At 51.8% G+C, this 15,396-nt stretch overlaps 1 protein-coding gene across 1 annotated transcript in view; it reads left to right on the top strand.

Moving 5' to 3' along the window:
* The first annotated feature begins 510 nt into the window (after nt 1-510).
* Nucleotides 511-15,396, top strand: part of HMCN2 (hemicentin 2) — a 769,579-nt gene continuing 754,693 nt past the window's right edge. Inside the window, exon 1 of the mRNA XM_085613971.1 lies at nt 511-1,100. Coding sequence (XP_085470097.1) covers nt 770-1,100 — 331 coding nt within the window. The 5' untranslated portion in view covers nt 511-769. The remainder of the gene's footprint in view (nt 1,101-15,396) is intronic.

Here is a 15,396-nt window from a genome sequence, read left to right as displayed (position 1 = left end):
AGGCAGGCTTGGAGTTGGACAGGGTTGGGGCGAGTGCTGCGGGAACAGCTGCCGGAGCCGGGAGAGGGGCTGCCAGGACCTGGTTGTCTCGGGACAGGACAGCTGAACACGCTGCCCTCATACTCGGGGGGCTGAGGGGTGCGGCCAGAGGAGGGGACAGGGAGCTCCCGGGGTCAGGAGGTGCTAGACAGAGGGGCTGGGGCAGGAGTTGGCAGACGGGGGGGGGAGCTAGGGTCAGGAGTTAGGGAGCTGGGGTCAGGAGTGAAGACACCGGCAGGCGTGTTCCAAACTCTCCGAGACAGGAAGGGAGGAGAGGGAAGGAGTAACGGAGAAGTGGAGGGAGAAGAAGAGAGAGTGAAATAGAAAAAGAAGTAAAGAGAGAGGAGGAAGGGCATAGGCAAAGAAAGGAGGAAAGGGGAAACGAAAGGGAAAGTGAGGTGAGGGAAGTAAGGGGTGAGGAGCAGAGAGGGGGGGGGGGTCGAGGCAAGGGGGCTCCTGCAGTGAGGAAGTGTCATGGCCAGGCTTAGGATATAAAGGCTGAGTAGGGGGTGACCCGTGAAGCTTAGGGGTGCCAGGAGTGAACCTTGGGGCGCTAGTGGTTAGACTTGGAGTACTTAATCCGGAACATTAGGGCTGATTCAGGGGTTTTAGGGGTGATCTCGGGGTGCTGGGAGAGAGCCCAGGTGAGGAGTGAGCCCAGGGTAAGCAGCGAGCCCGAGTGAGGAGTGAGCCCCGGAGTTAGGAGCGAGCCCCGGGTGAGTCCCGGGCGATGAGTGAGCCCCGGGTGAGGAGTGAGCCCCGGGTGAAGAGTGAGTCCGTGCTGAGGTGCCCCCTTAGGAGGCTCAGTGCCCAGGGGCCCAGGATGGGTCCGAGAGGCCCTTGTGGGGCCCTGTTGCTCCTGCTTTTTTTGCAGGGGGGCCTCGGGGAACCCCGGCAGGAGGCCCCCACCATCGCCTTCGTCTTCGATGTCACGGGCTCCATGCACGACGACCTCCTGCAGGTGATTGACGGCGCCTCCCGTATCCTGCAGCGCAGCCTGAGCCGCCACCTCCGGGGTGCAGCCGTCAGCAACTACGTACTGGTGCCCTTCCACGACCCGGGTAAGGACAGCGGGGGTACGGGGCCTGGCGTCTGCGGGGGGCTCCGGGACCTGGCGCTCACTCCAGATGGTCATGGGGTAGGGATGCTGGTATGGACTGGAACCAGGGCATCCTACAGGAGAGAGTACTAGCACCAGATCATCCTATGGGAGAGAGATTTGCGACTAGAACATCCTATAGGAGAGAGTACTGGGACCAGAGCATCCTATATGAGAGGGAATTGCGACTAGAGCATCCTATAGGACCGAGTACTGGGACCAGAGCATCCTATAGGAGAGAGTACTGGGAACAGAGCATCCTATAGGAGAGAGTACTGGCACCAGAGCATCCTATAGGAGAGAGTAATGGGACTACAGCGTCCTATGGGAGAGAGAATTGCGACTAAAGCATCCTATAGGAGTTAGTACTAGGACTAGAGCATCCTATAGGAGAGAGTACTGGGACCAGAGCATCCTATAGGAGAGAGTACTGGGAACAGAGCATCCTATAGGAGAGAGTACTGGGACCAGAGCATCCTCTATGAGAGAGCATTGCGACTAGAGCTTCCTATAGGAGAGAGTACTGGGTTCAGCGCATCCTATTTGAGAGAGTACTGGGACCAGAGCATCCTATATGAGAGAGTAATGGGACTAGAGCATCCTATACGATAGAGAATTGTGACTAGAGCATCCTATAGAAGAGAGTACTGGGAACAGAGCATCCTATGGGAGAGAGAATTGCGACTAGAGCATCCTATAGGAAAGAGTACTGGGACCAGAGCATCCTATAGGAGAGAGTAGAGTAATGGGACTACAGCATCCTTTAGGCAAGAGAATTGCGACTAAAGTATCCTATAGGAGTTAGTACTAGGACTAGAGAATCTTATAGGAGAGAGTACTGGGACCAGAACATTCTATAGAAAAGAGTACTGGGACCAGAGCATCCTATAGAAGAGAGTAAGGGGACTACAGCATCCTATAGGATAGAGAATTGCGACTAAAGCATCCTATACGAGTTAGTACTGGGACCAGAGCATCCTATAAGAGAGAGTACTGGGCACAGAGCATCCTATAGGAGAGAGTACTGGGACCAGAGCATCCTACAGAAGAGAGTAATGTGACTACAGCATCCTATAGGAGAGAGAATTGCGACTAAAGCATCCTATAGAAGTTAGTACTGGGACCAGAGTATCCTATAGAATAGAGTACTGGGACCAGAGCATGCTATAGGAGAGGGTACTGGGACTAGAGCATCCTATAGAAGATAGTACTGGGGCTAGGGCATCCTATAGGAGAGAGTACTGGGACCAGAAGGTCCGCTGGCAGACAATACTGGGACTAGAGCACCCTAAAGGAGAGATTACTGGGACTAGAGAATCCTATAGGAGAGAGTACTGGGACCAGAGCTTCCTATACCTATAGGAGAGAGTACTGGGACTAGAGCATCCTACAGGAGAGAGCAATGGGACTAGAGCATCCTATAGGAGAGAGTACTGGGACCAGAAACAACTATAGGAGAGAGTATGAGGACTAGAGCAACATACAGGAGATAGTACAGGGAATACAACATCCTAGAGACAAGAGTACTGTGACCTGAGCATTCTATCGGAGAGAGTACTGGGACTAGAGCATCCTATAGGAGAGAGTACTGGGACTACAGCATCCTATAGGAGAGTGTACTGGGACTAGAGCATCCTATAAGAGAGATTACTGGGACTAGAGCATCCTATAGGAGAGAGTACTGGGACTAGAACATCCTATAGGAGAGAGTACTGGGGCCAGAGTATCCCATGGAAGAGAGTACTGGGAACAGAGCATCCTATAGGGGAGAGTACTGGTACTAGAGCATTCTATAGGAGAGATTTCTGGGAATAGAGCATTCTATAAGAGAGAGTTCTGGGACTAGAGCATCTTATAGGAGAGAGTACTGGGACTAGAGCATCCTATAGGAGAGAGTACTAGGACTAGAGCATCCTATAGGAGAGAGTACTGGGACTAGAACATCCTAGTGAAGAGAGTACTGGGGCCAGAGTTTTCCATGGGAGAGAGTACTCTGACTAGCACATCCTATAGGAGAGAGTACTGGTACTAGAGCATTCTATGGGAGAGATTACTGGGAATAGAGCATTCTATAGGAGAGAGTTCTGGGACTAGAGCATCCTATAGGAGAGAGTACTGGGAATAGAGCATCCTATACTAGAGAGTACTGGGACTAGAGCATCCTATAGGAGAGAGTATTGGGAACAGAGCATCCTATAGGACAGAGTACTGGGACCAGAGCATCCTATAGGGGAGAGATTACCGGGACTAGCGCATCATATAGGAGAGCGTATGAGGATTAGAGCAACATACAGGAGAGAGTACTGTGGCCAGAGCATCCTATAGGAGAGAGTACTGGGACCAGAGCATCCTATAGGAGAGAGTACTGGGACTAGAACATCCTATAGGAGAGAGTACTGGGACCAGAGCATCATATAGGAGAGAGATTACCAGGACTAGAGCATCCTATAGGAGAGAGTACTGGGACTAGAACATCCTGGTTAGGAGAGTACTGGGGCTAGAGCATCCTATAGGAGAGAGTACTGGGACCAGAGCATCCTATAGGAGAGAGTACTGGGACTAGAACATCCTATAGGAGAGAGTACTGGGAGCAGAGCATCCTATAGGAGAGAGATTACCGGGACTAGAGCATCCTATAGGAGAGAGGACTGGGACCAGAGCATCCTATAGGAGAGAGTACTGGGACCAGAGCATCCTATAGGAGAGAATACTGGGAGTAGAGCATTCTATAGGAGAGGCATTATTCCATGGGGGCGAGCACGCTTGTAACGAAAGGGCAGTGTCAGTACTTCGGATCGGGCTGCTGTAATGGACATTTACTCCTACCCTTGGAACAAGCTATGGGAAATGGTTGTGAATTGTCGGCATTCACGAACATCCCACAGCAATCTGGCCGAAACACACTTATCCTTTCCTGCTGGGGAAGGATCTTCTCACGTGCAAAAGTACCTGCAGGTAAATCTTTTTACAGGAGTAAAATCTCCTCTTGTGAATCCCAAACCTGGCGTTCCGTTTGTGGGAGGGTCGTTAGTAAGCATGTGTTGAATGTACACGCTTTGTGATTAGACAGAGGAGAGGCGGTGTGTCCAGGTGTTCTCACTGTGCGCCCCTTCCGTGGGGGCGGGGGGCACTTGTGTGTCAGGCTTCTCTGGGATATGCGCCCCTCAGACCTCAGGCATGAACACCCTCTGTTGGCATACCTTGGCACTGCCAGTGCCCTCCCCGGAGGCTCCGCGGAGCCTCCTGGTGGGTGGCGGGTCTGGGAATGGAGTACCCCCCAGGCCCCCACCCCTGTGAGGACGGGATGTCTGGCAGAGTTAGGGTCCCTGGAAGAGTTTCCAGCGAGGTTTGCACGTCCAGCGATGTGAAACAGACAAAGGACTACAGCAGGGATGGCGGTTCTACTCACGGACTGGGCTCTGAGTCCCGATGGGAGAGAAGCACCGGAGTGGACTGGTGGGCGGGGGAGGGGGGGGGGGGGGGTACTGTGGACGAACAGCTGGAAAACTGCAGACTCAACAAGCTGGAGAAACAGGCCATCTGCAAATCACAGCCAGAGCTGGACCTCCCCGATGTAACAGATAAAGGGGTTTAATCCGCTTCCAGCTGCGCCGCTCCTGTAGAAACTCTCAAAGCCCTAGGACAGTCAGGGTGACCCGAGGGGCGGCGAGAAAAGGAGCCGGGAGTGTAATCACCAACTGTCGCGAGTCCTGGTGAAAAGGCACCTGCTGGGATCTCGCTGGAGGGCACCACAGTGTTGCTGGGAGGTTTGCCCCTGGAAGGGGGGGTCAGGCAGAGTGGGATCTGGGAGAGTGGGCGCTGGATGGATGGGCGCTGGGAGAGAGGGTGCTGGGAGGGTACGCGCTGGGAGAGTGGGTGATGGGAGAGTGGGCGCTGGGAGGGTGGGATCTGGGAGGGTGGGATCTGGGAGGGTGGGATCTAGGAGAGTGGGTGCTGGCCTGGTGGGTGCTGGGATAGTGGGTGTTGGGAGTTGGCACACACATCTGCTCAGCACCAGGACACCCTCACGGGTGATAACCAACCTTCCACAGACCCAGCTGGGCACACACACCTGGCACACACACTTGCCCAGCACCGGGACACCCTCACGGGTGATAACCAACCTTCCACAGACCCGGCTGGGCACACACACCTGGCACACACACCTGCTCAGCACCAGGACACCCTCACGGGTGATAACCAACCTTCCACAGACCCGGCTGGGCACACACACCTGGCACACACACCTGCTCAGCACCAGGACACCCTCACGGGTGATAACCAACCTTCCACAGACCCAGCTGGGCACACACACCTGGCACACATACTTGCCCAGCACCGGGACACCCTCACGGGTGATAACCAGCCTTCCACAGACCCGGCTGGGCACACACACCTGGCACACACACTTGCCCAGCACCGGGACACCCTCACGGGTGATAACCAACCTTCCACAGACCCGGCTGGGCACACACACCTGGCACACACACTTGCCCAGCACCGGGACACCCTCACGGGTGATAACCAACCTTCCACAGACCCGGCTGGGCACATACACCTGCGCAGCACCAGGACACCCTCACGGGTGATAACCAACCTTCCACAGACCCGGCTGGGCACACACACCTGGCACACACACCTGCTCAGCACCAGGACACCCTCACGGGTGATAACCAACCTTCCACAGACCCGGCTGGGCACACACACCTGGCACACACACCTGCTCAGCACCAGGACACCCTCACGGATGATAACCAACCTTCCACAGACCCGGCTGGGCACACACACCTGGCACACACACCTGCTCAGCACCAGGACACCCTCACGGGTGATAACCAACCTTCCACAGACCCGGCTGGGCACACACACCTGGCACACACACCTGCTCAGCACCAGGACACCCTCACGGGTGATAACCAACCTTCCACAGACCCGGCTGGGCACACACACCTGGCACACACACCTGCTCAGCACCAGGACACCCTCAAGGGTGATAACTCTGACAAGCACAGAGTCCCCCATGTTTGCTCTCTGCAGACCTCTTCCTGCCCTCCTCGAGCTCCTCAGCAGCAAACTGAAGGCCATTCAGGAGTTTAGAAAGCGAAAACCCATCCATCTTGTGATGTCCCGCGGGGTCAAAGGGTGTGTGATGTCACTTCTGCCACCTCTTTATTCCGGGGAGTCGCTTCTCATGGAGGTTACGCGAGAGTCGTCCATAGCGCCTGGACTGTGGCGCGTTTCTCACGCCTGGGCGCCTCGCGGGAGTGTCAGGATCCAGCCGCCCCACCCACCCCCCGACGCTGGGGCCCCGGGGCTGCAGTGTCACATCATCTCCGGCCGGACTTCCGGTCCAGCCTGGACAGGCCATTATCATGAGCGCTCTTTGAAGTCTGATGACCCTGCCTGCAGTCTCTTGTCAGCCGGCGTCTCGCCTGACCTTTGACCTGCGGCCACGCCCCAGCGTGTCTGCATCAGGCCTGGGCATGTCTGCTCCCCTCCGGAAGACCCGCCATTCTGGGGAGCCGAAAAGACATCTCACTAAACACCTACACGCCCAACCACCCGTGTGGGCATCCCTAGAAGCTGAACAGCCCCTTGTCTCTGCAGAAATGTGGAATAAGAAAGAGGCGCTACAAGGACACACCCTGGACCCCGCAGACCGAGGGGGGCACCTATCCAACAGCGGGTCCTAGCTGGAGCTGGAAGGGTTCATGCTGTACTCGAACCCCGGGCAGTGGCCGAAAAGGAGGTTTGTGGAAGTCACAACTTCATGAAAACAACAAGGAGGGAGAGTCTGCTATTTACAATATACATTTTAATGCAAAAAGACGCGATCAGAGGCGCTACATCAATGTACAGGAATGGAGCGAGTAAAGGGCGCGAGCTCGGAGCGTCCCACGTGCCCAAGAGAACGACGAGCAATGGACACAGTAAAACGGGGAATACAGCGACGACCCCTAGACATCATGGGGCGAGGGCTGCCCCGATCTTGGAATCTGTGACCAGGGTCAGACTCAAAAACATGTTAATTCAGACTATGGTCTATCAAACATACACAATACACCTAGAAACGCTACAAATACCCAAACCGTGTACAGATATCAATATTGTAATTTTATGTCAAAATTGCTGAATTTCTTTATCCCTATTAAAAATTGACCCAGTGCCATGCAGCATAAAAAATACAATTTAATAGGTTTTTGTTACTTTTTAACAAATCAGATTGTAAAAAGATATGTTGGATATATTGAAAGAAATGCCATCTTAAAATCAATGCATGCACAGACTAAAAGGAGAGGCAAATTCCCTTTCTATTCCACACCAACACGATCTGTTATTCTGTTATAGAAAAGAACCTTTGCCCCGGCTGGAATTGAGGAGTAAAACTGGACATCATGTGGGATTATAACATTTCCACCCAATACTAGAATTGGAAGGGGAGATGTAAGAGCGCGCTCTCATCACCCCACCAAGAGTCTCGAGTCACGTCTGACGTCCTATCACTCTGTCTTGACCATGGAGGGGCGGCTGGCCTCCATTCTGCTTTAGATTCATTGAATCCGGTCACTGGATTAGCAGAATTTGAGAGAGATCTCTTCTTAAACAGCTCCCTGTCTCTCATTGTGGGGAGATGTAAGAGCGCGCTCTCATCACCCCACCGAGAGTCTCGAGTCACGTCTGATGTCCTATCACTCTGTCTTGCCAATGGACGGGCGGCTGGCCTCCATTCTGCTTTAGATTCATTGAATCGGGTCACTGGATTAGCAGAATTTGAGAGAGATCTCTTCTTTAGCAGCTCCCTGTCTCTCATTGTGGGGAGATGTAAGAGCGCGCTCTCATCACCCCACCAAGAGTCTCGCGTCACGTCTGACGTCCTATCACTCTGTCGTGACCATGGACGGGCGGCTGGCCTCAACTCTGCTTTAGATTCATTGAATCGGGTCACTGGATTAGCAGAATTTGAGAGAGATCTCTTCTTTAGCAGCTCCCTGTCTCTCATTGTGGGGAGATGTAAGAGCGCGCTCTCATCACCCCACCAAGAGTCTCGCGTCACGTCTGACGTCCTATCACTCTGTCTTGACCATGGATGGGCGGCTGGCCTCCATTCTGCTTTAGATTCATTGAATCGGGTCACTGGATTAGCAGAATTTGAGAGAGATCTCTTCTTAAGCACCTCCCTGTATCTCATTGTGTCCGAGGCCCATTTAAACTCTTTATAAAGTATTTCTTTTTAACAATAAGTGGAACTTTGTTTTGGGGGACAAAGATTGTTTGTGCCAAAACGTGAAAAAGGATTGCACGGTCCCACAATGCTATTAGCTTTGTTTCAATTCCAGCGCCATTGTTACATTGTTTACGCCAAGGAGGAAGGTGGTAGAGATGGTAACTGTTTAAGACACTTAGGACCCGGTGCCCAGCTCGAGGGTGTGTTACTCCTCCACAATGGGGGATCTCCCGTCCACCTGACAACAAGTGATGGAGGGTTTAATGCAGTTGTAGTAAGGAGGACCAGAAATCCCTCCCAAACCCAGATATCCCTCACGTTTGTGACGGAGTAACCTATCGGCACAATTCTTACTCTGTAATGGGTCCCGCGGAGTTTCTCTGCTACGTAAGCAGGTTCCGCGCCATTTAAAGCCTGAGGCTGGATCATCGCGTTTCAGGCTTTTATCAGTGGTTTCAGTTGAGGGCCACCAACGTCCTTGACACCTTTGGGCGCCTATACAGGTAACCAGGCATTGATTCACACTACTTGTGTGGGAAAGTGGGGCTCTGTTGCAGTAACCGCTCACTTTTTGCCAGATTTCTGGTGCATTTTGACTGAGTGTGCCCTGGGTTCCTGCCAATAAGGTTCCCAGCGCCTGTGTTCTTTCCCTAGCCTGTACCATTGTTTCCACAATTGTCACCACTCTGCCCTACCTGTAAGCCCCTTGTAAGGGGTACCTCTGGTACCAAGGGCATGGTAGCCAGGGAAAGGACTCGGAGGGCTGCAGCATGTTTTATGGCACCCTAAGAGACCGCTCACCACAAACAGGCACCACTGCCATTGCAGCCTGCGTGTTGTGGTGCAGCTCGAAGTGAAGAGTCGACAAGGCACTCATCCCTGGGTGCCATGGCTGCCCAACACTGCACGAGGCCCAGGTAAGTCACCCTTAAGGCAGGGTGCCCTATACCACATGTGAGGGCCTGTCTGCCTGAGCAGGCCGGTCCCTATAATATCAAAGGCCATTCCTAGATATTATACGTGCACAGTAAAGCCAGACTGAGTATATGGTACAGAAGCTGGTTATTACGAGTTTCCTAGCACCATAATGGCTTTACTGAATCCTGAGATGTTTGGTATCGAACGTCTCAGAATATTAAATCTGCCCTGATTCCAGTGTCAGATGTATTATTCCAGGCACTCAGGGGTCCCTTCGTGAGGGGACCCCTGAACCAAACAACCCGCTGGTGGGTTCCTGACTGGTGAACACCAGCCTGCCACCACGAGACCGGTTTCGGTACCCCTGGGGTGGGAGCCTTCGCTCCTTGGGCTCAGTAACCGAGCCTTTCCTGAGCGGAGGTGGTCACACCTCTCCCAGGTCAGGAAGAGCCATCTGTGGCAGGGTAAGCTTCAAAGGCCTGGCTGCCGTTGCAATGCGATGCCCCAGCCTCTCGTGCTATCGGGAGCAGGCCCCCTTCCTGTCTTCAGAACCTTTTCAGTGGGAAAACAGGCAGGGACATTAAAACAGGCCAGAAGGTGTGCCCACCTCTGCCAACCCACCCCTCAGGTGGGGTAGGTGAGGTGAAGCCCACTATTCAGATGGCAGGCACTCACCAATCAGAATTAGGGATTGTACCCACTCCCCCACGTGGGATGTGCCCACTAAAGGGGTACCCACTATTCAGTGCCCACTATCTTGCAGATGGCAGGCACCCTCCAATCAGGATTAGGGATTGTGCCCACTCCCCCACGTGGGATGAGCACACTAAAGGTGTAGTCACCCTAATGGCAGTATTCCATTGCCCACTACCTCAAGACCTCCTAAAAAGCCACCTAAATACAGTATTTAGGGGGCAGCCCTGAGCCCAGAAGTTAGTTCTTGACGACCTAAGAAGATTGGAATCCTGAAGACGTCCCAGCACTCCAGGCCTAAATGACTTGGCACCAGCCCTACCGGCCTGCCTACAGCTCCGAAGAAAACAACAGCTCCAAAAAGGATCAGAAACCTCCAGGCTTGGTGAGGACTGATCCCCCACTTCAATAAAGACTTGAGACACCAGAGGACAGAGGCTCTTGCCACAGAAGAAGATCCGTCCCCAGCAGGACCAAGAAACCCTGCTCCTGGATTTACCTCTGCACCCATCTTCCATGGTCCGTGTCCCAATGGTTCATCAGTCCTGAAGTCGACCCCCAGCAGTTCTGACTTCCAAACCATCGAGGGGTGTCACCTCCAAGGTCTGTGGCAATGCCTGCAGCCTCTCACGATGACCCTCCTTCCCCGCGACCAGACTGGTAAGTGGATTCCCGATGTCGAAAGGCGATGCTGCAGTCTCCGACCCTGTGTCCTAATGACCTGATCCCTAAATGTACTGACGTCGCGTGATATCCCTACTTACCTGTCCAGCTGCTGGTTGCTCCCAGCAGACTTCCTGGACTGAGCCTGCAGCGGAAATCCAAAGTCGACAACCCCATAGGATTGCATAGGGCTCCAGACAGCATCCAAGCACCCTGCACCCAGCCGCCCCTGTGCCGCCGGTGGTGTAGTGTTGGTGCTAACTTGGGACCCCCTTTGCCCTCACCTTAACACTATGAGCTTGTTTCCCAAAACCGAGTGGCCGGCCAGTGAACAGCCACCAACCGATGTGCCCCCGAGCACAATCGGCTAACATTGGAGCACCCTGCACTCTGCACCCTGCCGCCCTAGTGCCCCTGGTGGTGCACCTCAAGTGCTGGATTGAATCTTGGGGAACCTTGGTTGTACCCCCCCAAAACTCAGCAACCAAAACCATTTACTTCCCTGCAAACTTAACACTTCGTTTTTCTCCATAGGATTGCATGATGGGCTTTTCTCCGAAAATTGTTCTGTGGTGATCGTGTCTTGTACTGCAACAAAGTAACTTAGAGTCTTCAAATGAGTTAACCTGCTTACTAGTGTACTACAATGCCCAAACTGTGTAATTAGTTTGTTCTGTGCAAAGTTAGAAAAGTAAATGAAAAGTAACTAAAAGTAATCTAAAGTAATTGCAAGTATTCTAAAGAGTGTGCAACCCATTTTCTCTACTGCAAAGCAACTTGTATGCTTCTACCAAACCAGCACTCGCTAGATCTGGAAAAGTATCTTTGTATTTAAAGGATCATTACCTGCTACTGAGTAAATCTTGGTTCTAGTAATACAAATAACAAAAGAACAACTTTTTATACAAACAGTTGGTCTGGATTCAGTCTTTGAGTGTGTGACATCATTTCTTGCCTGAGTGTGTATCGTAAATGCTTAACACTACCCTCTGATAAAGCCTTACTGCTCGCCCACACTACCACAATAGAGAGAAAGGTGCTATCTATTTTAGTCTCTGCTATACATCTGGAAATCCACTGGACTCTGTGCACACTATACCTTACTTTGGTATAGTATATACAGAGCTTTTTTCCTACAACTTGTGAGACAGTTCTTTGGGGCGATGGTCTCTACTCTTGAGGCTCAGCAGACATTGAGGGGTTGTATGTTTTCTATTATTTTACTTCATTCAGTACTAGGGGGTCTGCAGGGTTCAGGGGCATACTGACATATGTTACTCTCCAACGACTCTTGTTTCTGTAAGTGGCAGAAACACCTCCTTTTCTGCAAACACCAGGACAAGTTTACGATATGTCAGAACTTACAGCAGCCATGACACATCCTTCATGTGTGGAGGGGGGTGCCTCCCCTCACTACCAGGTGTAGGATCAGGAGCTCGATGCTGGCTGGACCTCTGATGGTAAGGACAGTGGCAAATCGAGTCTGAAGCCTAGATCATCACACCTTGTACTGCACAAGGACACTGGCTGGTGAGTCTAGGCAAGATCTGAGACACCGTTCCACCTTGCCTCAGTTTTTACTATGTTTAGTGTCCCGCAGTTACTCACAGCCAGTGCTTAACTTGTGCAGGTGGTTTCCGGTGCTCAGCCCTGGCACTTAATTGTTGACAACAGCACTTGTGGCTGTCTGCCACATGGTGGCCCTGTTTGCCTGATTTAGAGATGACTACAACATTAGTTGTTTATTAATTCAAAGTACATTACAAATTAGTAATACCTAGCTCCCAAGATATTCTTCTAGATTTGGGTCGGGAAGAGTCTGAACTGACACACCTGTAGGAGTGTGATGGTTAGTAGTTGTGTGGTAATATCATTGTCAGGGCTGGCAGGGGCGATGAGTAGTGCAAACTGCGGTAGCCCCTGACGAGGGCCCGGGCACTTATTGTTTTACAAAGTAAACACTGCTACAGCGATTGGCTTAGTTCCAGAAAGCAGCCTTGACTTGTCTAGGACCAACCCATGATCTCACCAGAACTTAATCCGTGTGGGATGCTGGTCTGCACTCCTGACCTCGTGTGACTACATACAGACTGTGGGCACTGGCTACGCTTCCTTGAACAGGGGTGTACAGTGATGGTCCAGGAGGGACCGATCCGTGCCATGTTCTCGGGATAACCACTCCACGTGTTCAAGAGACCCTTTGAGATTCATTCTATGTCCACTTATCCCCAGCACTGATCCGGCCTCACGAACAAATGTTGGACATCCCTGGCCTGGAACATGCACCAGTGGTGGAAAGGGAAAGACTATAACATTCACCAATGGATGCAGAGATATGGCCTACAGCAAGAGAAGGACAGAACGACCAGACCTAGAACCTACACGTGCAGGAGGACCCAAGGGTTAGACTTACAACTTGCATCGTGGGCAGAGAAACAAAGCACGTGGACAGGCACCGGTTCAGGGAGCGAGAACATTTAGAACATTCACCAGTAGACAGAAAAGTAAGACCTAGAACTGGTCATGAGATGAGCTCTAGAACATGCTGCAATGGAGAATGGAATCAGATCTAGAACATGCGCCAAGAGAGAGAACGGCAAGCCCTCTGGCAGGCACCGGTGCATAACATAATAAATGTGGAGCGTGCACAGCTGGACCGCAGAATGAGGCCTGGATGTGCATCAGTGGCCGTAGAGATGAGTGGCTGGTCACTGACCCATGAAGTGAGGGCTCTGACCTGGAACCATCTCAGAAGCTGAACATGCACCTATGGAGGGAAGCGGAAGACCCAGGGTGGTTAGCAATGGCAACAAGCAATGGTAAATGCAATAGGTTTCGCTTACAGGATTAATAATATATATTTTTGTGTGGCAAGCACACAAACCAATGAAAAGCAAGGGTGAGATGTAAGCCCCTGGTAAGATTTATATTTAATACAATAGCGCTGTGCAGACGATCCCTAAAAAGCGATGATGACCTAACATGCAACAGTACAGACATCCGCAAAAAGATAGGGAGCAGTGGACCCCTGCTTTAATGCCAGTGCCACGCGAGTTTTGTGGCGTGTGTTCCCAGAAGTGGCGATGATAGCTAGAAATACAATTTAGAAGCGCTTGTCTTTCTCTGTTTCTCGTGCCCTGGAAGTAGAATAGAAAAATGCACAATTGTGGTATAAGGGAAATAACGGTATTTAATCTGCAAACTTTGTGGGCCTCATTGTTCTGCTCGCAGAGGCTATGTGAGCGTGACAAAGAGAAGAGCCGCTATGAAACTGATGAATCAGAATGCAAGCACGTCATAGAGACGTTTAAAAAAAGACTAGAGCGCATTGTGAAAAGGCACATGTATGTGTGCAGCCTAACGTTGGTGAAGGAGAGGAGCGCGATTATTACACTGCAGTAACTGTAGACCACAGTTCCGTATTGCAGTGCGGACAAAACGTCAAAAAAAGTTCTGCTTCAAAAATGTATGAAAACAGTACTTGGGCCATGGGAAACTGATAAGAAAAACACATGAGAAACAACAGTAAATTGTATGCTACAGCCAATAGAAATTGAGGAAAAGTAAGTGGCAAGCATAGGACCCAATGAAAAGCAAGGATGGAATGTAAGCCCCTTTGTATTAACAATAGATTTCACAAGCAAAGTGCAAGCTCTGTGTACGTGAAACCTAAAAACGACATGACGTAGAGCACATGGCGGGAAAAGCCAGACCTCACATACAGGATCTGCTCTACAAACATAAGCCCAGTAGCATCTGGGTAAGTGGAGCAGGCACAGGGGGATTTAAATGCCTTAGGAGAAGTCAGATAGACAGTGTCTGTGCTACACACATAGCCTCTCACCCCCGCCAGTAGTGGCCAGGTCACCGGAGCAGGCACACGGGGATTTAAAGGCCCCTGGGGAGTAAACTGTCAAAGAATGATCATGTGTCAAACATCCTGACTCCTCTGGGAGTGGAGATAGAACAGCCAATGGACGCCCCCAGCATGCAGGGTCTACACCTACTCACCGCGGCCTGGTAAACTGAAACTGTGTGAGGAATGGACCCCTTCAGTGGTCTGGGCTATATTTCCTTCTACACAGCCCCCCCTCCTCCACTAGTATAAGCCTGGTATTAAAGAATTACTGAAACATAGGTGTTCAGTGTCTCAGGGCGAGAACCCTGCTCAGATCATGCCTGTCTGTTCCATCACTGTGTCTGTGTGCTGCAGGCGCACTCCGCGGGTCACTCACCCTCCCCTACAACTTCTGTGCAGAATATGTGTAAGGGCCCAGAGTTTCCCCCGACTTTCTATCAGTCCCTATTTTTGTATAATCATGCGTCCATTCTTTGTTGAATGCAGCTATAGACCCATAGGATACCTGCTTCTGTCCTTTCCGTAACACTGTCCTTGTTTGTGGCAGGCACACTCTGGACTCCCAGCCCTCCCTGATGCTCCATGCCTGTGTCTCATGAGACACTGTGTCTGTGTCTCCTATAACACTGTGCCTGTGTGCTGCAGGCACACTCTAGACTTCCTGCCCCCACTGTTCCTGCATGCCTGTGGCTTGTGAAACACTGTGCCTGTGCCCCATGAAACACTGTGCTTGTGTGTCATCTAACAGTGTCACCGTTTGCTGCAAGCACACTCCTGACTCCCACCCCTCTCTGTTCCTCCATGCCTGTGTCTCGTGAAACACTGTGCCTGTGTCTCATGAAATACTGTGATTGTAAACAGTGCCGCTGTTTGCTGCCAGCACACTCTGGACTCCCAGAC

The sequence above is a fragment of the Triturus cristatus genome, chromosome 1_2, assembly GCF_964204655.1.
Source record: "Triturus cristatus chromosome 1_2, aTriCri1.1, whole genome shotgun sequence".
Taxonomy (NCBI): domain Eukaryota; kingdom Metazoa; phylum Chordata; class Amphibia; order Caudata; family Salamandridae; genus Triturus; species Triturus cristatus.
This window is presented reverse-complemented; position numbering and strand designations above follow the sequence as displayed.